Source organism: Podarcis tiliguerta, assembly GCF_965153285.1.
Source record: "Podarcis tiliguerta genome assembly, chromosome: 9".
Lineage (NCBI taxonomy): Eukaryota > Metazoa > Chordata > Lepidosauria > Squamata > Lacertidae > Podarcis > Podarcis tiliguerta.
This window is the reverse complement of record NC_139542.1, coordinates 15,722,147-15,738,374: the sequence shown is the minus strand read 5'-3', so window position 1 is coordinate 15,738,374 and position 16,228 is coordinate 15,722,147. Positions and strand designations below refer to the sequence as shown.

The 16,228-nt window shown below is 45.9% G+C and overlaps 1 protein-coding gene across 4 annotated transcripts in view; it reads right to left on the bottom strand.

Moving 5' to 3' along the window:
- HERC3 (HECT and RLD domain containing E3 ubiquitin protein ligase 3) overlaps positions 1-16,228 on the bottom strand; it is a 54,731-nt gene that overhangs the window by 34,791 nt on the left and 3,712 nt on the right. For 2 of the 4 annotated variants that reach the window (XM_083398266.1, XM_083398269.1), the window contains exons 2-4: positions 7,248-7,512; positions 1,256-1,415; positions 182-258 (exon numbers count right to left, since the gene is read on the bottom strand). In XM_083398266.1, coding sequence (XP_083254392.1) covers positions 182-258; positions 1,256-1,415; positions 7,248-7,473 — 463 coding nt within the window. In that variant the 5' untranslated portion in view covers positions 7,474-7,512. Of the gene's footprint in view, positions 1-181; positions 259-1,255; positions 1,416-7,247; positions 7,513-12,649; positions 12,803-16,228 lie in introns of those variants that run through there. The other 2 variants (XM_083398268.1, XM_083398267.1) reach the window with 2 other exon arrangements.

Genomic DNA, 16,228 nt, shown 5'->3' with positions numbered 1-16,228 from the left:
TTTTATTTTTTCTTTCTTTAGGTACATAAATTTGGTATATAAACTTTATATACATGTTGGAAATTATATTATAATATGCCCTGTAATGTAATATGATAATGTATACATATGTGACGTAAGAACGTTAATAAAATTAAAATAAAAAAGAAAGCTTAGCTATTAGAAGTTAATATTACCATACCAGCTGCAAGAGCAAGACAATGCCAATTGCCACAGGAGACCTGAAGTATCATCTCTTGGTTCAGTTTTTTTATCAACCTAAAACAGCAAAACAATTCATTTATTTTATTTTTTAAAACAACAATACAACAGCAGAAGCACACACTAAAATACCACCTCTAGTTTTAACAACTGTGTCATTATGAAGGAAACTTATGTTAAACAGTTTAGAAGGCATCATCTGGAAGCTTAAGCAAAAATGGCTTTGCTTTTTAAAACACTGCAGTTCAGTGCAGACAACAAGAGGAGCTTTAGATAAAAATAGCCTTTTTATAGTATCCTCTCATTTGGTGTTCTAACTACGCCTGGCTCTTGCATCACCTTAGGGATGAGATTCTTAAATTAAGGTCTCTGGTGCACTTTTAGATTGTACTCAAGCGCACAGTGCAAATTAACACATAAAACTACTGGAGAGTGAAGAAGATTTCTACTGCAGGCTGAACAGCAGCTTACAGAAATTCAACAGGTGGAGCCTTTTCAAGTACAGAAAGAAAATTATGGGGAAAGATACACCATGCATGTGCTGTCTAATTTGCTGCGTAATGTCACACCTCCATGGCAGCCATTTTGTGTCCAATGCCCACAGCGTTCTCTCAAAATTCAGTGTGCCCCTTGATCCAAAATGTTGATCCAGGGTCAGGGCAACAGTAGAGAAGGCAAATACGAGAGACTGAGAGGGGAGGTGCGTCCACAAACTCAAGCACACATTAAAATAAAGTGAGATGGGGTTGCAGGATTGCACAGCTGCCCTCCCACCACACACGTGCCAATGTACAGGCACACAGTTCTTCCATATGTCGGGAGGTGAAATGTGCCATCGCCTTCCCCCTCAAATGTGCATTGGTGTGCTAATATGCACATTTCGGATCCCTTGTAGTACTATGAAGTTCAGCAGGGTGTGGGTGTGTGCCAAGTCAGTGCGTAGAATTCCGTTCCACACACACACCCTAAAAAGCAAGAAGGGATTATTTAGTCTGAACACCGCTGGTATCAAGCTACATAGCAAAGCACAGTGTTTGGTAACTGCTCTGATTACCTTGGTACAGCCACCGAGTCTTCTGCCGTTGTGAGGCCCAGCTGTCCATCGCTACCTGCCCCCCAGGAAAAGAGTTGGCCTTGGTCACTGAGGGCCACGCTGTGAGATTCCCCACAGGCAACGTGGACTATGCGCTGATCAGCTAAAGCGTCGATTTGCTCTGAGGGGAAAAGAGAAGAAAAACGCTGGTGGGACATGCTAAGCGACAAAACACATGTGGTTATCATTCAAAGCAAAGTTTGCGTGTATGTGTGCAGAAAGAGATATACACACCTTCAAAAAAGAATCTCATCTAATATAAGTTTTGGAAAGTTGTTCATTTGCCAGCTACGCATTTGGACAGGGTCTTGATATATCACAACTAAATTCTGTGTGATAGTTCAGGGTCAGATTTTCTGTGCGGATTTGGATACCGCCAGACGCCATTTTGAATCAAGATGGCAGACTGAGCCTTTTCACAAAGGCACGGACTTTAGTCGCTGAACTCAAAACTGCACTGATTTTTGGTTTTTAAGACTTCACAAGCAATGCCAGGTACGAGGTGTATGAAAATAAAGTCATTTCGCTTTCACCCATTTTGAAATGATACAGAGCCTGATGAGAAACACAGATGCAGCAGACATGTGCGGTGTTCATGTGTGCGCACTGTAACTCTGTGCAGCCACACAGCCAGGATCCAGAGAGCTACTTCACAGCCCATCAACTTAGAGCAAGAATTTTTCCTCAGGAATCCCATCCCTCGCCACCAACTGCTTGAGTTTCAGGAAGGAGACTCTCCCATCCCTACCGGGAGCTGCCAAGGATCGAACCTGTGATCTTCTGCATGCAAGACAGGTGCTCTTCAACTAAGCTATGGCCCTTTCCCCTAGCAAATAAGCAGCAAATAAGCAAGCAGTAGGAGCTGACTGTCAAGAAGCTTCTCTTAACTACCGTTAAGAAACGGTCACCCATAACTTAAGTCCAGTAGATGTAGACCTGCCTCCTGGGACAGGTCTACATCTGAACAAAACAGAACAAAACAAGCCTCTAACCACTTTCATCTGCAAAGTAACTCCAATCTAACTTGGGCAGTGATTGTTTAACCAATGCCGTCTATAATGGGGGGTGAAATCCCCAAAAAGGATGCTACTTTCTTTCTGTATGCCACAAAAGCTGTGAGAATATTACTAGTGAAGAATTGGAAGAAACAAGATTTAGCAACTATCGAAGAATGGCAGATGAAGATGATGGATTGTATGGAGCTTGCCGAACTGACTGGGAGACTCCGAGACCAGAGAGAAGAGACGGTGGAAGAAAATTGGAAGAAGTTTAAAGAATACTTGAAAAAATATGTTAACATTTAAATCTTAGAATAGCTCTGGAAGTGGATATAGACTGTAGGGTTAGAAGTAGAAGATAGTGTATTTTAAAACAGTTTTATTTGTAAGTGATAAAATGTGAAGATTTTTATGGTAAAAGCAAGTGTGATAAAAAAAATGGCTAGAAATTATGATATATGTAAACTGCTAAAGATGAGGTAAAATGAAAATCAGATGGGGGACTTGGGGAAGCTTGCCTAACAATGTTTAGAAAAAAATAAGGATAAGACAAGAATTTGTATTGTTTTTCTGTTTGTGTTGTTTAGTTGTGCTATAAAATGAATAAAAAAATTGGGGGGGGGGGTGCCATCTATAATGACTGGTGGAAGCTAAGGTCTCGGGGCTAAAGGATTTCCCCGTCTCTTGCTTGTAAAGATGTTTTAAATGGAGAGAAGTATATTCTGCATGAAAGGGACATGTACTACTATTTAGCTATCCTGAGCAGCAGACAAGGTGCTCAGTTTGCTGGAGCACACCAGGCAGAACAGAAAGGCTTTTGTACAGATGGTGCCCCGCTAAGAGGCTGGCAGCGCTGTTAAGAGCTTGCTAAAACTGAAAATAGCTGTCCAGGAGAACAGTCTCCCTTCCCCACTTTCAGCTGCTATGCGCACCGCAGTGATTCACAAGCAGATGGAACAGTTCCTTCCCAGATGGAATGTGCTTTTTGGTCTATCAACTTGTCCCTTTAATGCCGTTTGGGATGTGGAGAAAAGGAGGCACAATTTATCGCCGCAGGGTCCCTGAAACCGTCAAGCGAAAATCCCAGGGCGGAAAAGATTTCAGTCCTGCAAGAAGAGCAGAAGGGTGCAAAACGAGGACACGTCTCCGATTCATAAATCATTTACTTTATTTTCTTCCTAGCTGCTGCACTACAACACCCGTTACTTAATCTTAATTACAGCTGCTAGGATAAATCTTCAGATGTGGGCATTTCAATGCGCAGGAATATCTACAGCAGCATTCACAGGCCCTCAAAACCTCCATCCTGCAGCCCACCAAGATACACAAGGGCATAGAAACATGAGGCATACTCAGCCATGAGCTTCTTCTAGCTGACAAGTGACTGGCATCAGATAGCCTATTAGAGTTGGGGGGGTTTGATGGTCATATCCTATCACATAAGAAGAGTCCTGCTGCATCAGACCAAAGGACTGTCTAGCCCAACAGTCTGTTCCCCCAGTGACCAACCAGACAGTGTTAGAAATTCCCCAGGGATTTTTTGCAAATGGCGCAGGTCCACCTGCGACCATGCAGAGATCTCTGGCTGACAGGTTGGCGACTGGCAACTCCATCTGGCTGGCCCCTCCAGCTTTCTTAAGCAGCTAAGCAGAAGAGCTTAATTATTGCCTTTATACCTCACCAAGGAGTATATGCTTCACGCCTTCCTCAATTAATCCCTACAGTGATCCTATGAGGTAGATCAAGAGGCTGTGACTAACCCAAGGTCATATCTGAGTGGGGATTTGAACCCTGATCTCCCAGGTCCTAGTCCAACACTCTAACCACTACACCACACTGGCTTCCTAGAGGGTACTTCTGCTACAGGACAGCTATATGAAGTCGGTAAATAAATATGGAGAAAGCAAAATGTCACGTAGAGAAGAATCTGAAATATTTTCCTTGAAGCCTGAATGTGTTTTATTCTGGATTGTTTTGTTTGACGTTTTCATGTTTTGTAAACCACTCTCAAGATATTTTATTTAAAATAAAAAGCAGCATAGAAAAAGGGAGGAAATGGCGACTAAATATTCTGTTGTGGCAACCTGTAACCTGGGTTTAAGGTGCCATTCAGCGATTAGCTCATATATCTGAGTTTCTAACATTGTGACCAGGAAACTCACAAGCAGGATCTGAGTGCTGCTATTGTGCTCTCCTGCTCATGATTCCCAGCTCAATTCAAGGTGCTGGCTTTGGCCTATAAAGCCTTATGCAGCTCAAGACTTCAGGGACTCAAGAAGCACAAACCTGGCCCCTGCGTTCCTCATCTGAGCCCTGTGCATTTTCTGAGGCAGGTGTGGGTCTTTTCAGTCGTGTTTCCCTGCTTGTGGTACACTCTTCCCCAGGGAAGTACACCTGGTGATATCATTCTCTTTTTTCTTCTTCTATGTGCCAGGCAAAAACATTTTTATTTACCCAGGGCTTTGTTCCTTAAATGGGAGAATAACTAGCAATGTCTGTGACCTCTTTTTGTATTCATGCCTGTAACTGGGGTGCTCCTTTGATGTAAATATATTTATAGATAAGTGTTTAAGTCTTAGGTGTTTTTGCACGTGATTTTAAAGTTTTTAAAGATTTTAAAGCTCTTTTTATTACGCATGTCGCTACGAGAAAATTTGGTGCAGAAAGCAAGAAATGAATTGTCACCATCAAGATCTCGGAAGCACACAGTTCAAACCTGGGAGCTTGACCAGATTGCCAGCTAGTTAGTGCAAATGCTATGCGTATCAGCACCAAGCCAGAAAACTTTCTGCATCCTGGTTGGAGGAAAAGCACAGTATGTTACAGCCAGCTGGCAAAGCCTCCCAAAATTCACCCTGTAAACACATTAAGGACAAACAGTTTCAAAAACATGGTGCCTGGGGCAGATTAAATAATCACTACATGAAGATGGAACAGAAATGGAATAGCAGGATTTCAAGAGCAAACTTCTCAGGAATGAAAATCTGCAAGAGGAAGTTTGTGAAAAGAGCTTTTTTGGGTTGCAACTCAAAAGCACAAGCTAAATTTAGCCAAGAGTATACTTTCACTGGTTATACCGACCTGAGTTTCCTCTACCTCCCACCCAGTTTATTTTTACACAACACTTAGGGATCTCAGGAATATTTGCCAAACTGGCAATCCCCTATCCATGGTGGGGGTATCAAGACTGAAAAGTCTCCCCCCAAGACCCAATCCCTGAACCACGACCCTCAAAGGCCGGAATCTGTAATCTGTTTATCCACCAGTTCCTATTACCAGGGAACTCTGAAAACTGTAGCTCTATGAAGGTAACAGCTCTCAGCTGCCTTAAACTGAAGTTGTCTGGATTCTTTGGAGGAAGCCCGACTGTTTAAAGTGGTATGATTCCACTTGAAATATATATAGTGCAGACACGGCAACAGACAGGGGGGAAAAACTGCTAGCCTTCTATAGCATCTGGGCAGCAGTATGGACCAAACTAAACTCATACGCATCTCTTTGTTCAAGAGTAAAGGGACAGGCAGCATCACCTGAACACGACACTCTCCTGACACACTAGCCTACTATCTCCTGTCAAAGGTTACTTTGGGATCAGCCAGAATGAAATGTGAGCCAAACAGGAGCCGGTGGCTGAAATGGAAACTCCCAGCATCAGCCGCAAGAACTAATGGAACACTGTCAGGAAAGCCTCTGGGGCCTGTCTATCTGGCCTTCAGAAACCTCTCCCTTCACAGGCCCTGATCCATGGTGGGAAAGTGCCCTTGAACGATGACAGTGCCTCCTGCTTGTTCGGATGCAGGACAGAGAGGGAGGAGAAACTAACCTACTACACGAGGGTGACATTTATGATTCTTGCTCTAGCCCACTTGTGCCTACTCAGCAGGGCTGGGCGATATTTGGTTTTCAACACTGTGATACATCACCAGCTAAACATTGTGATATATCAATATATAAAGGTAAAGGGACCCCTGACTATTAGGTCCAGTCGTGGCCAACTCTGGGGTTGCCGTTTACCTTCCCGGCAGAGCGGTACCTATTTATCTACTTGCACTTTGAGGTGCTTTCGAACTGCTAGGTTGGCAGCAGCAGGGACTGAGCAACGGGAGCTCACCCTGTCGCGGGGATTCGAACCGCCGACCTTCTGATCGGCAAGTCCTAGGCTCTGTGGTTTAACCCACAGCGCCACCCACGTCCTTATATCAATATATGACGATGTCTGAAATAAAGATGGAAGTAAGTAGAGGCCAACAGCAGGGCTGGGCAATATTTGGTTTTCAGCATCGTGATATATCACCAGGAAAACATCGGAAATATACTGATATATCCTGGGATAGCTCAGTCAGTAGAGCATAAGACTCACTCTCAGCGTTGTAGGTTTGAGCCCTACGTTGGGCAAAAGATTCCTGCATTGCAGGGGGGTTGGACTAGATACCCCTCGTGGTCCCTTCCAACTCTTTTAATTCCATGCTTCTGTGACGTCTGAAATAAGGATGGAGCTATGCAGAGGCATTGGCTGACTTCACGGTTTTTCCCACACTGTGATATCTGCATAGTGCGCACACACACCATGATTCGCAATATATTGCCAGGTCAAAAATAATGAAAACCGATTATCACAATATGGACCTCAAACTGGTTTTGGATGATATGTCGGTATTATCACCCAGACCTACTGCTCAGCACCAGCATGTGGCCCCCAGGAGGTTACCCAGAATGGAACATGGCCCTGCCCTATATACCTCCAGGTTGGCGTCATTGCCAGACTGTACTCCTATTTCAATATAATTTCTAGGTCACCCTTCAGTATTAACCTCCCACGATGGGGTACAATTAATAAAAAAATGGAAGGAGTAGCATAGACAAGCCAAACCTGAACCCCAGTACCAGCTACCAGCAGAGCTCTTTCATTAAATGTGAACAAGCACCTGGCTGCAGGTGCGGTGACACCACCTTACCTGGCTTGCTTCCTTCCCTCTCGTGGCCAAGTTGCCCTTTCCTGTTCAAGCCACATGTATACACTTCGCCATCCTCCAGCAGGAAGATAGAATGGTTCTCGCCACAAGCCACTTCCTTGACGCTCTTCTCGTGAATGAACCCGCTGCTCCGGGGCTCGGTGATTATCGCTTGCAGCACGTTACCTTCCCCAGGGTGTCCCAAAGACCAATATCCCCAACATAACATCTTCTCTTCTTTTAGCAAGTCATGTATCTTGGTTTTTTCCTGAGGGAGAAGAAGAGGGGAAACCGATCCATAAATCAGGAATCATCTACAGACCAGGGAAACAAGACCACAGGAAGTGATGCCGGCAAAAGGAGCCATTTCCTGTCCCATCATGCAAACAAAGGAGCAGTTGTTCTTTTCTGCAGCTTCCATTCCTTGGAATAACTTTCCTAAAAGATGCCCAGCGGCAAACTATTTTTCTAACAGTTTCAATTTCATTTATTTAAACTATTTATATACTGCTAATATTTGGGATGGGGGAGCAGGCCTCTGGGCAGTTTATAATGTATCTTAAAACACCGATTAAAAATCAAATAATTTTTAATAATCCACAATCAAAAACCAAATTAGCAACCCAAAGGGCAGCATGGTAAGCATTACACATGAAAACCAAGTGTAATAATAATAATAATAATAATAATAATAATAATAATAATAATAATAAGTTCCACGCTGCACCTTCAGAACTTGGTGTGATGGATCACATGTCGCTAATACAACACACACACACCCCTTCAGTAAGTCAAAAACACAACACACAAATACCACCATGTTCAGTGGCAAGCGTTCTCTGAATGCAGCTTGCCAGCTGGCAGAGCAGCCGCAGCAGCAAATAAAACTTCGACGCTCTTGTTCACTGGGACATTAATGCCAGAACAAATTTGTTTCTGTTGACAGTGCCTTCGTTATGTAAATTGACGGCTTGTTCCTTCCACAACTCTCTCTACATGGAAAGCACTTCATGTCCTCGTCGGGTGTTCACGTTTCACTGCAGGTCAGCATCTGAACTTAAGGAAGATGCTACTCATTACAACTGCACATCACCCCAGACCAACTGGGCTATTCCATGGGAAGCTGTCCGCCATAGTATAGCCAAGGAACCTGGAACAGGTGGGGTGGAAGACACTGTCAGCATCCAGATTCCAGTCTTATGCATTCAGGGCTGGCTCCCATGCAGAATGCTGTCTAGCAATTTATTCGCTGATGGGGAAGTAATGGCCACTGATAACACGGTTATTTAACAGGGGAAGAAGAGGAAGGCAGGGCAAGCTATCAAAATCTGCAATGACAGCTGCTGTGGTATAAGTAGAGGCTGTGACATGGGCAGCGACAGCCTGCATAGGGCAAGGTAAGTAGGGCTGGACACTTTGAGCTGATCTGGAAAGAGTACGGTTTGCCATACTAAGGTTCAGGCTCATGAGAACCCCATTCCACTTCTGCATTGTGGAGACCAGAAGCACCTGCCTCCATTTTCAAATAGCCAGTTTGTTGATTTGTCCAGACTAGGGAACTATGGATTGCTTTAACTACCGTTGATTCCAAAAAGCCAAAATCAGGAGCCACGATGTGTATGTTTGTTAGCTAAGATCAACCAAAGTTTATCCCATTGGGACCAAACAAACTGTGGTTAGTTGCAAACGTAGGCAGGTTCTTCTGATTTCTTCCTTGCAGCCACAATAGAGGAGGCAGTACACAGGCCCATAGCTCATTTGTGTAGAGCTAAACCATGGTTTTACACCCAATCTACACTATACTAGGGACGTGGGTGGCGCTGTGGGTTAAACCACAGAGCCTAGGGCTTGCCGATCAGAAGGTCGGCAGTGCGAACCCCCGCGACGGGGTGAGCTCCCGTTGCTCGGTCCCTGCTCCTGCCAACCTAACAGTTTGAAAGCACATCAAAGTGCAAGTAGATAAATAGGTACCGCTCCGGCGGGAAGGTAAACGGTGTTTCTGTGCGCTGCTCTGGTTCGCCAGAAGCAGCTTAGTCATGCTGGCCACATGACCCGGAAGCTGTACGCCGGTTCCCTTGGCCAATAAAGCGAGATGAGCGCCGCAACCCCAGAGTCAGTCACGACTGGACCTAATGGTCAGGGGTCCCTTTACCTTTACACAGGCCCACAGATGACTTGTGTAGAGGTAAACCATGGTTTTGCACCCAATGTACACTATACTCCTCCTACATTAGCCTTCAGCAACCTGGTGGCCTTCTTATGCTTTGGACTGGGGTTGATGGGAGTTGTAGTCCCAAACATCAGGAGCGCAATAGGTTGAAGGAGGCTGCCCTACATCATGTAACAGCTCCTTTCCTACACAGATGCTGAAACAGAAGAAGCATTCATTCACTTTTGTTTCAGGACTCTAGTGGGGCCAGCTCACTGTATTGAGGTTCCTCTTGTGCCAACAGCAACATCCCTGAGCCTCTGTTCTATGGGTAGCACAACCGTAGGCTCTCAGCAAGTTATTTCTTTAAAAAGCAAAGCAAATACTGAGATGTCCTTAAGATATGAGTCATTTCCTTGCAGTATTAATTCAGTATCCAAACACTAGCAGCGAAGTCGGCAACTGGCAACCCCTAGGCCAAAACAGGCCATGAGTGTGATGCTACCTAGCCTTAGAGCTGCAAGCCCCAGAGGGAAAACAGTGTGGATTACTTGGAAGCAAGTGATTTCCTTAAAAGGTCAGTCTGTGCTCAGGCAAAACTAGCTGCCATACCTAACACTTTAAGGAGAATCATCTTGATGAACCAATGCTTGGTAATTGCAGGGATGTAAAAAAATAAATACATCACCAGGTGCAAGTGAAATATTTATTTAGCCTTTTGCAACCTTGGAGACCTATTATTATTATTTTGTATACCACCCTTCAACTGCAAATCTCAGAGTGGTTCACAACATAAAAATACAATGTAAAACCACAAAATACACAATAAAAACAGGAACAAAAACAAACCAACCAACCAATAACCCCACCTCGCCCCCAAATATTCAATAAGTCAGGAACTCAGAAATGTTCTTTCCCCCAGTTCTACGTATTTATTGAAAAACAATCTCAACCAATAAATAAATATTGCCCCTTATTACTAACCTAAGCAGGCAATCTATAAATCTCCCTGGTGTGAATGCTCAATGAATGAGTTCTCAGGAAGAAACTCCTATCCCTGTCTCTCAGCTATTTCTAATAAACCTCTGTGTGCATCTGTCAGATGAAGCTGACAAGGCATCTATTTGCAAACAGCAATGCCACAAACATGTTGAGATTTGCCAAACTCTTAAGATTTGGAGAGCTCCACTCTTCCGCTGATAGCCTGCTCAAATGCATCCCATAAACTAGCCTCTGCTAAAGAATGAGGCATGGGAGGGGGGGGGATGAGGAGGGGTCAGAGGATGCGTGTCTATGCACGGAGACGCCATCAGAAGCACGTACAGCCAACACGCGCGGGCACGCGCAGCCAGCCACACACACACACACCCCAGCTAGCTTTGCAAGCCCAGGGAAGGGGCACGTGCGCACGCGGGCACGTGTCTCTCCCTGCTTATGTTTCAGCCAGCCGGTCGCCTGGTGCCTCTCCGCCGGCTGTAGGATCCCTCAAAGTACCCATCACGAAAAGCAAACAGATAAAAGCGACGCCACCCTTCCTTCTCCTCTTTTGCATTCGAGACGTTCAGGATTGGGGTTTCAAGCAATCGCCGTCGTGGCTTCTTCACCATGCAACCCCGACAAAAATACGCCGCGCCCACCGCGTCTGAACATCTCCCACCCCCCGGAAAGGCCTCCTCTTTTTTTAAAAGATTTTGAGCCTGGGGAAGACGATTTGTAAAAGTGCTTTACTGTATTCTCTTTTGCATGCTCCGAAGACGCACCAGAATGAGCTCATCCGGAGCTACTGGAAATCGGCTGGTGGGAGGGAACAAGCGAGCACACCTCCTCGGTCCTACTGCGCGGAGGGTAACCGGGAAACAGGCGCGGGTCCACGACGGGGGATGGGGATTATCACCGTCATCCCCTCCACTCGCCACGCGCGCAAAGTCCCGGAAACTAGCCGCCACCCGGTCCAAATATCTGCCCCTGGGTGACGTGGAAAGCCCCGATTCCTGCTGTCCGGGTTTCTAGGATTTCTGCTTTCCAATACACGCAACTGCACATACGCCCGGTGTTTGCAATGACTTGCATCGCGGTGCAAGGCGAGGGATGCCGTTACTGAAATAGCGGTTTGGTTGTCATTCCCACCCACCCCTGGTTACACACACACAACACGGCACAGGCAGAAGGAATCTTTAGCAACCTTTCAAAATAAAATTATTTAAAGGCCAGCAAATAATTTAAGAAGCATTTTTTAAAAAACAAAATAAAAAGTCCGAGGGCAATAGCTGTTTTCCCAAGAGCTCTTTCTACAGCCAACCTGCGGGCATAATCCAGCGGGAAGTTCTCCTGCGCAGCAGCAGCCGAGATGCAAGGAGACAGTATAGGGCTTGCGCAGGATTTTCCGGGTTTCCCCCGGCTACTGTTATTAGATCTCGTAGCTGCTTCCCATCCATCGGTGCCAGTGGCCGCGTAGAATAAAATGTCTTGCTGGAAAGGGGGAAGAAATAATCTTGCACAGATGCGCAATACGCAGCCAGCAATCTTTCTTCGCCCCGTTGCATGGGAGGATCAAGCGCAGAAAGGCAGATTGTTGGGGGTCCCGTGTGACAATACAGTGGGGGGGGGGGTTATCCTCATCTTCCAGTCTTCAAAACAACCCAATCCTAGGCACGCCTAACTCGGCAGCAAGACCCACTGGCTGCGCCCGTGCCGTGCTTTATGGGCGTTTTAGTGCTACCTGGACGGATGTTGGACGAGGCGGGCCTTTGGAGGGGTGGGGTGGACTCTTCTTAATACGACTGACCCCTCCACGTTAAGTGTGCGTATTGGATCGCAGGATCCAAAGTCAGGCTCTGTCACTCCAGGACTGTGGAGTGCTAAATGAAATTATTATTCGTCCCACCCGCCCCGTCTGGAGAAAAAGAGAAAGAAGGCAGCGAGGCCATTATCAACAGGAATCGGAAAGGAGTTGGGTTTGCTAGGAAGGCTGCTGTGGATCTCTCTATTCGTCGTCCCTCAACTGCAATCCTATCACCCCCGTTTATACCCGGGAGTCAAAAGGTCCCTTTGATCTAATGGGAGAGCCTGAATTGCACGACGCAGAGGGATCGGGAAGCTTGCAAAGCCTCCGCTATCCAAGCTGAGCGAAAGGGAGCTACCCCCCCCCCCTTCTATAAAAAAGCCTGCAACAAAAATAAAAGGAGGCGACAGCACAACAGGATCGCACGAGCCGCAGCGCCCGCGGAACGCAAAGCAACGCCTTTGGAACGCTCACCGGCTCTTGGCTGCTGCTGCTGCTGCGCCCCGGGAGTCCCAGGTGCGGAGACGGAGGAGGCACCTCTGCGCTCTGCTTCCTGCTGCGCGCTACAATAACAACGAAGTTTTGCTTCCTTCCTCCAGCAGAGAGAGCCAAGCGCCAGCCCCGCCTTTACGTGATTGACGTGTTGAGCCGCACCCAATGGGAAGCCGCGGAGGCTCTCCGGCTGAACCAATCGCTGCTTCCACCAGAGGCTGACATGGGGAAGGAGCGGTAGGTTGGGCCCAAAGTTCTAGTTGGGGGGGGGGGAGAGCAGGCCTGACAGTTAACCCTAGAGGCGCTGGAGGAAGCTGTGAAGTCCATATTGTGCTGGTTCAGCTGCACTGTATATTTATTTCGCAGAACCATAGAATTGTAGAGTTGGAAGAGGCCCTGAGGATCATCGAGTCCAACTCCCTGCAATGCAGGGAGTATCCTATGGGGATCGAACCTGCAACCTTGGTGTTATCAGCACCATGTTCTAACCAACTGAGATATTTGTTTGCATTTATATCCCACTTTTTTTGTTTGTTCTCCCCCTCATTTAATTCCCCACAGCAACCCTGCAAGGTAGGCTAGGCTTGAGAGGCCAGCCCAGGGTCACTCAGTGAGCTTTGTGGCCAAGTAGGGAATTCGAACCCAGGTCTCCCAGCTCCTAGTCCGACACTCTTAACCGCTACACCACACTGGCACCAAGCTAAACTAGGCAGCAGGAGGTTACTTAAAAGTGTGCAGATTTTATATTTAGATGGAAATATTTGACAGGTCAGAGGGCAATTCTCTCAGAGACCAGTCATAACTATTCAGCGTACAGAGGCACTGCTAAGCACTCAAAAGACTCAGGGGCCTGTGGCTCCAATTTGCATATGCTAATTTTGTTAATGATTTTTACATTTATAGCCCCTGAGTGGGGATTTGAACGTTGTTATCCCAGGTCCTAGTCGAACACACTCATCACCATAGCTGTCGACTTTTCCCTTTTCTTGCAAGGAATCTTATTCAGAGTAAGGGACGTTTCCGAGCACAATTCAAAGTGTTGGTGCTGACCTTTAAAGCCCTAAACAGCCTCGGTCTAGTATATCTGAAGGAGCGTCTCCACCCCCATCGTTCTGCCCGGACACTGAGGTCCAGCTCCGAGGGCCTTCTGGCGGTTCCTTCACTGCGAGAGGCCAAGTTACAGGGAACCAGGCAGAGGGCCTTCTTGGTAGTGGCACCCGCCCTGTGGAACACCCTCCCATCAGATGTCAAAGCGATAAACAACTACCTGACATTCAGAAGACATCTGAAGGCAGCCCTGTTCAGGGAAGTTTTTAATATGTGACATTTTAGTGTATTTTTCATCTTTGTTGGAAGCCGCCCAGAGTGGCTGGGGAAACCCAGCCAGATGGGTGGGGTACAAATAAATTATTATTATTATTATTATTATTAAAAGGGAAACATTGACAGCTATGCTCAGCACGACACTACATATGTCTAGCTGCATATGTTGGTCCCAGAGCAAATTAAGAGGATAAGTGAGTGGCCAGCACAGTATGTGTACCAGCCCTGGAAGCAAAGTTAAAAATCATTTTTGGAATGAGGGCAGGTCATCCACGGCCCAGCCCTCTAACAATACCTCTAACAGAGACAGGCAGCAGGGAGCCTAATTGCATATAAGCTCCAAGGAGGTTGATAAATTGAAGTAGACAATGAACACCTTTATGTTCCTGCAAGTTACTTTGCTATACTGTATAAGCAGTGCCACAAAGAGTAACTTCTGATGAGAATTAATTTCCAGGTGAGTTTGAAATCCCAGTAACGTTTAATCTACCCCCAGGCCACATTCCAGCTAAATATTTTGGCAAGGGATGCTTTAAAAAACCAACCACCTATATTTTGAATTCGCTGTGCTTGTTAACTGAATAAGAGAGATGCATTGATTAGAAGGAACAGTCTGTTCTTAAATGGCTCTTGCATTTTTATATTGCATTAGCAACACTCAGAAATGATGCACTGGATACTTGGGTAGCAAACCTATGCCCACTTCTCTGGTAGTTACTTCTGAGTAGGCATGTATAGGATTCCTCTGCTAATGATTTCTTGCAGGGCCCTTCGGTTGCTGGGTATTCTGTGCAGAAGCATGGATGAAAATTTTAGCTTTGCATTTGAAGGAAAATATAAAGACCTGGAGTGTTTAGGCTGACATCCTTAGTATGCTTACTAGGAAGTAAAGCCCCATTGAACAAAGTGGGGCATACTTTTGAGTAAACAAGCATAGAAGCCTGCTGGAAAGCTGTAATCCTGTGCATACGCTTAACCCAGTAGAATTTAATTCTGAGGACAAAAGTTACAGGTTTGGACTGCACAACACAAAATGATTGCAAAATGCACTTATCGTTCTGATGTACAATGATGTGGCAGATGTGCAATGTCGTTTTGAGCCCGGGGTTCAGCTTGACAACAAACAAATGAATCAGAAGAGAGCCCTTCAGGCACAGGGAAAGAGCTGGAGGCAAGCGCTCTTGAGTTAATTGGAGGGGAACGCCAGGCATGACTCATTGGCTCAAGGAAGGGCATGAATACATGGCTGCACTTATTTTAAAATGTGCTTTAAATGTATGGTACAAAGTCCATTTCTTAGGGAAAGGTCAGAGCTTTGCATGCAGAAATATCATTGGCATCTCCAGGTGAGACCCATCTCCAAGCTGAAATGATAGCGCATGGGTAGGCAAACTAAGGCCCGGGGGCCGGATCTAGCCCAATCGCCTTCTCAATCCGGCCCGCGGATGGTCCAGGAATCAGTGTGTTTTTACATGAGTAGAATGTGTGCTTTTATTTAAAATGCATCTCTGGGTTATTTGTGGGGCATAGGAATTTGTTCATTTTTATTTTCCAAAATATAGTCCGGCCCCCCATGAGGGACAGCGGACCGGCCCCCTGCTGAAAAAGTTTATTGACCCCTGTGATAGCGGGTATGAGAACTGGGCTGTAAAGGATTAGAAAAACACCTTTTTGTGCAAGCAAATCAGGATGCATAGTCAATTAACCTGGAGGAACTTTTAGTTACTGCATCTGAGCCAGGTTTAGCTAGAAATTACTGTGTTCTTTCGTGAAATTTTCTTATTTCTTGCTTTTAGTGAACTTAAAGACAGCAATCCTGTACCCACATGTTCCTGGAACTAAGCCCCATTGAACATCTGAGTAGATATGCACAGGATTACACTGCTAAATCAACTTTTAATTGAACCGTGGAGTGTACTTTTGCTAAGCCACAGGCTCTGTGGCGTTTGCGTGCCTAGCCATTTTGATTCCGTGCTACTTAACTTGTGATGATTTGGTAATTCTTCACTTGCTCAGCAAATCCCATTGCTCCAGAGTTCTTCCTGCTTCCGAGTCAGGGAACTGAAGGAGGTGCTGAAAGTGCTGTACAGTACGATACAAAGACTGTGCCCCCCCCCCCCCGCCTGGCTAACCTTTCCAGAAAGGTGGGACTTGAATGCCTCTTTGGAACAAGCTCGCCCGAACAAAAAAGCAAAAAATGGGGCCAGTGATTTTTCTGGGACGGGATCCAGAAAAGAA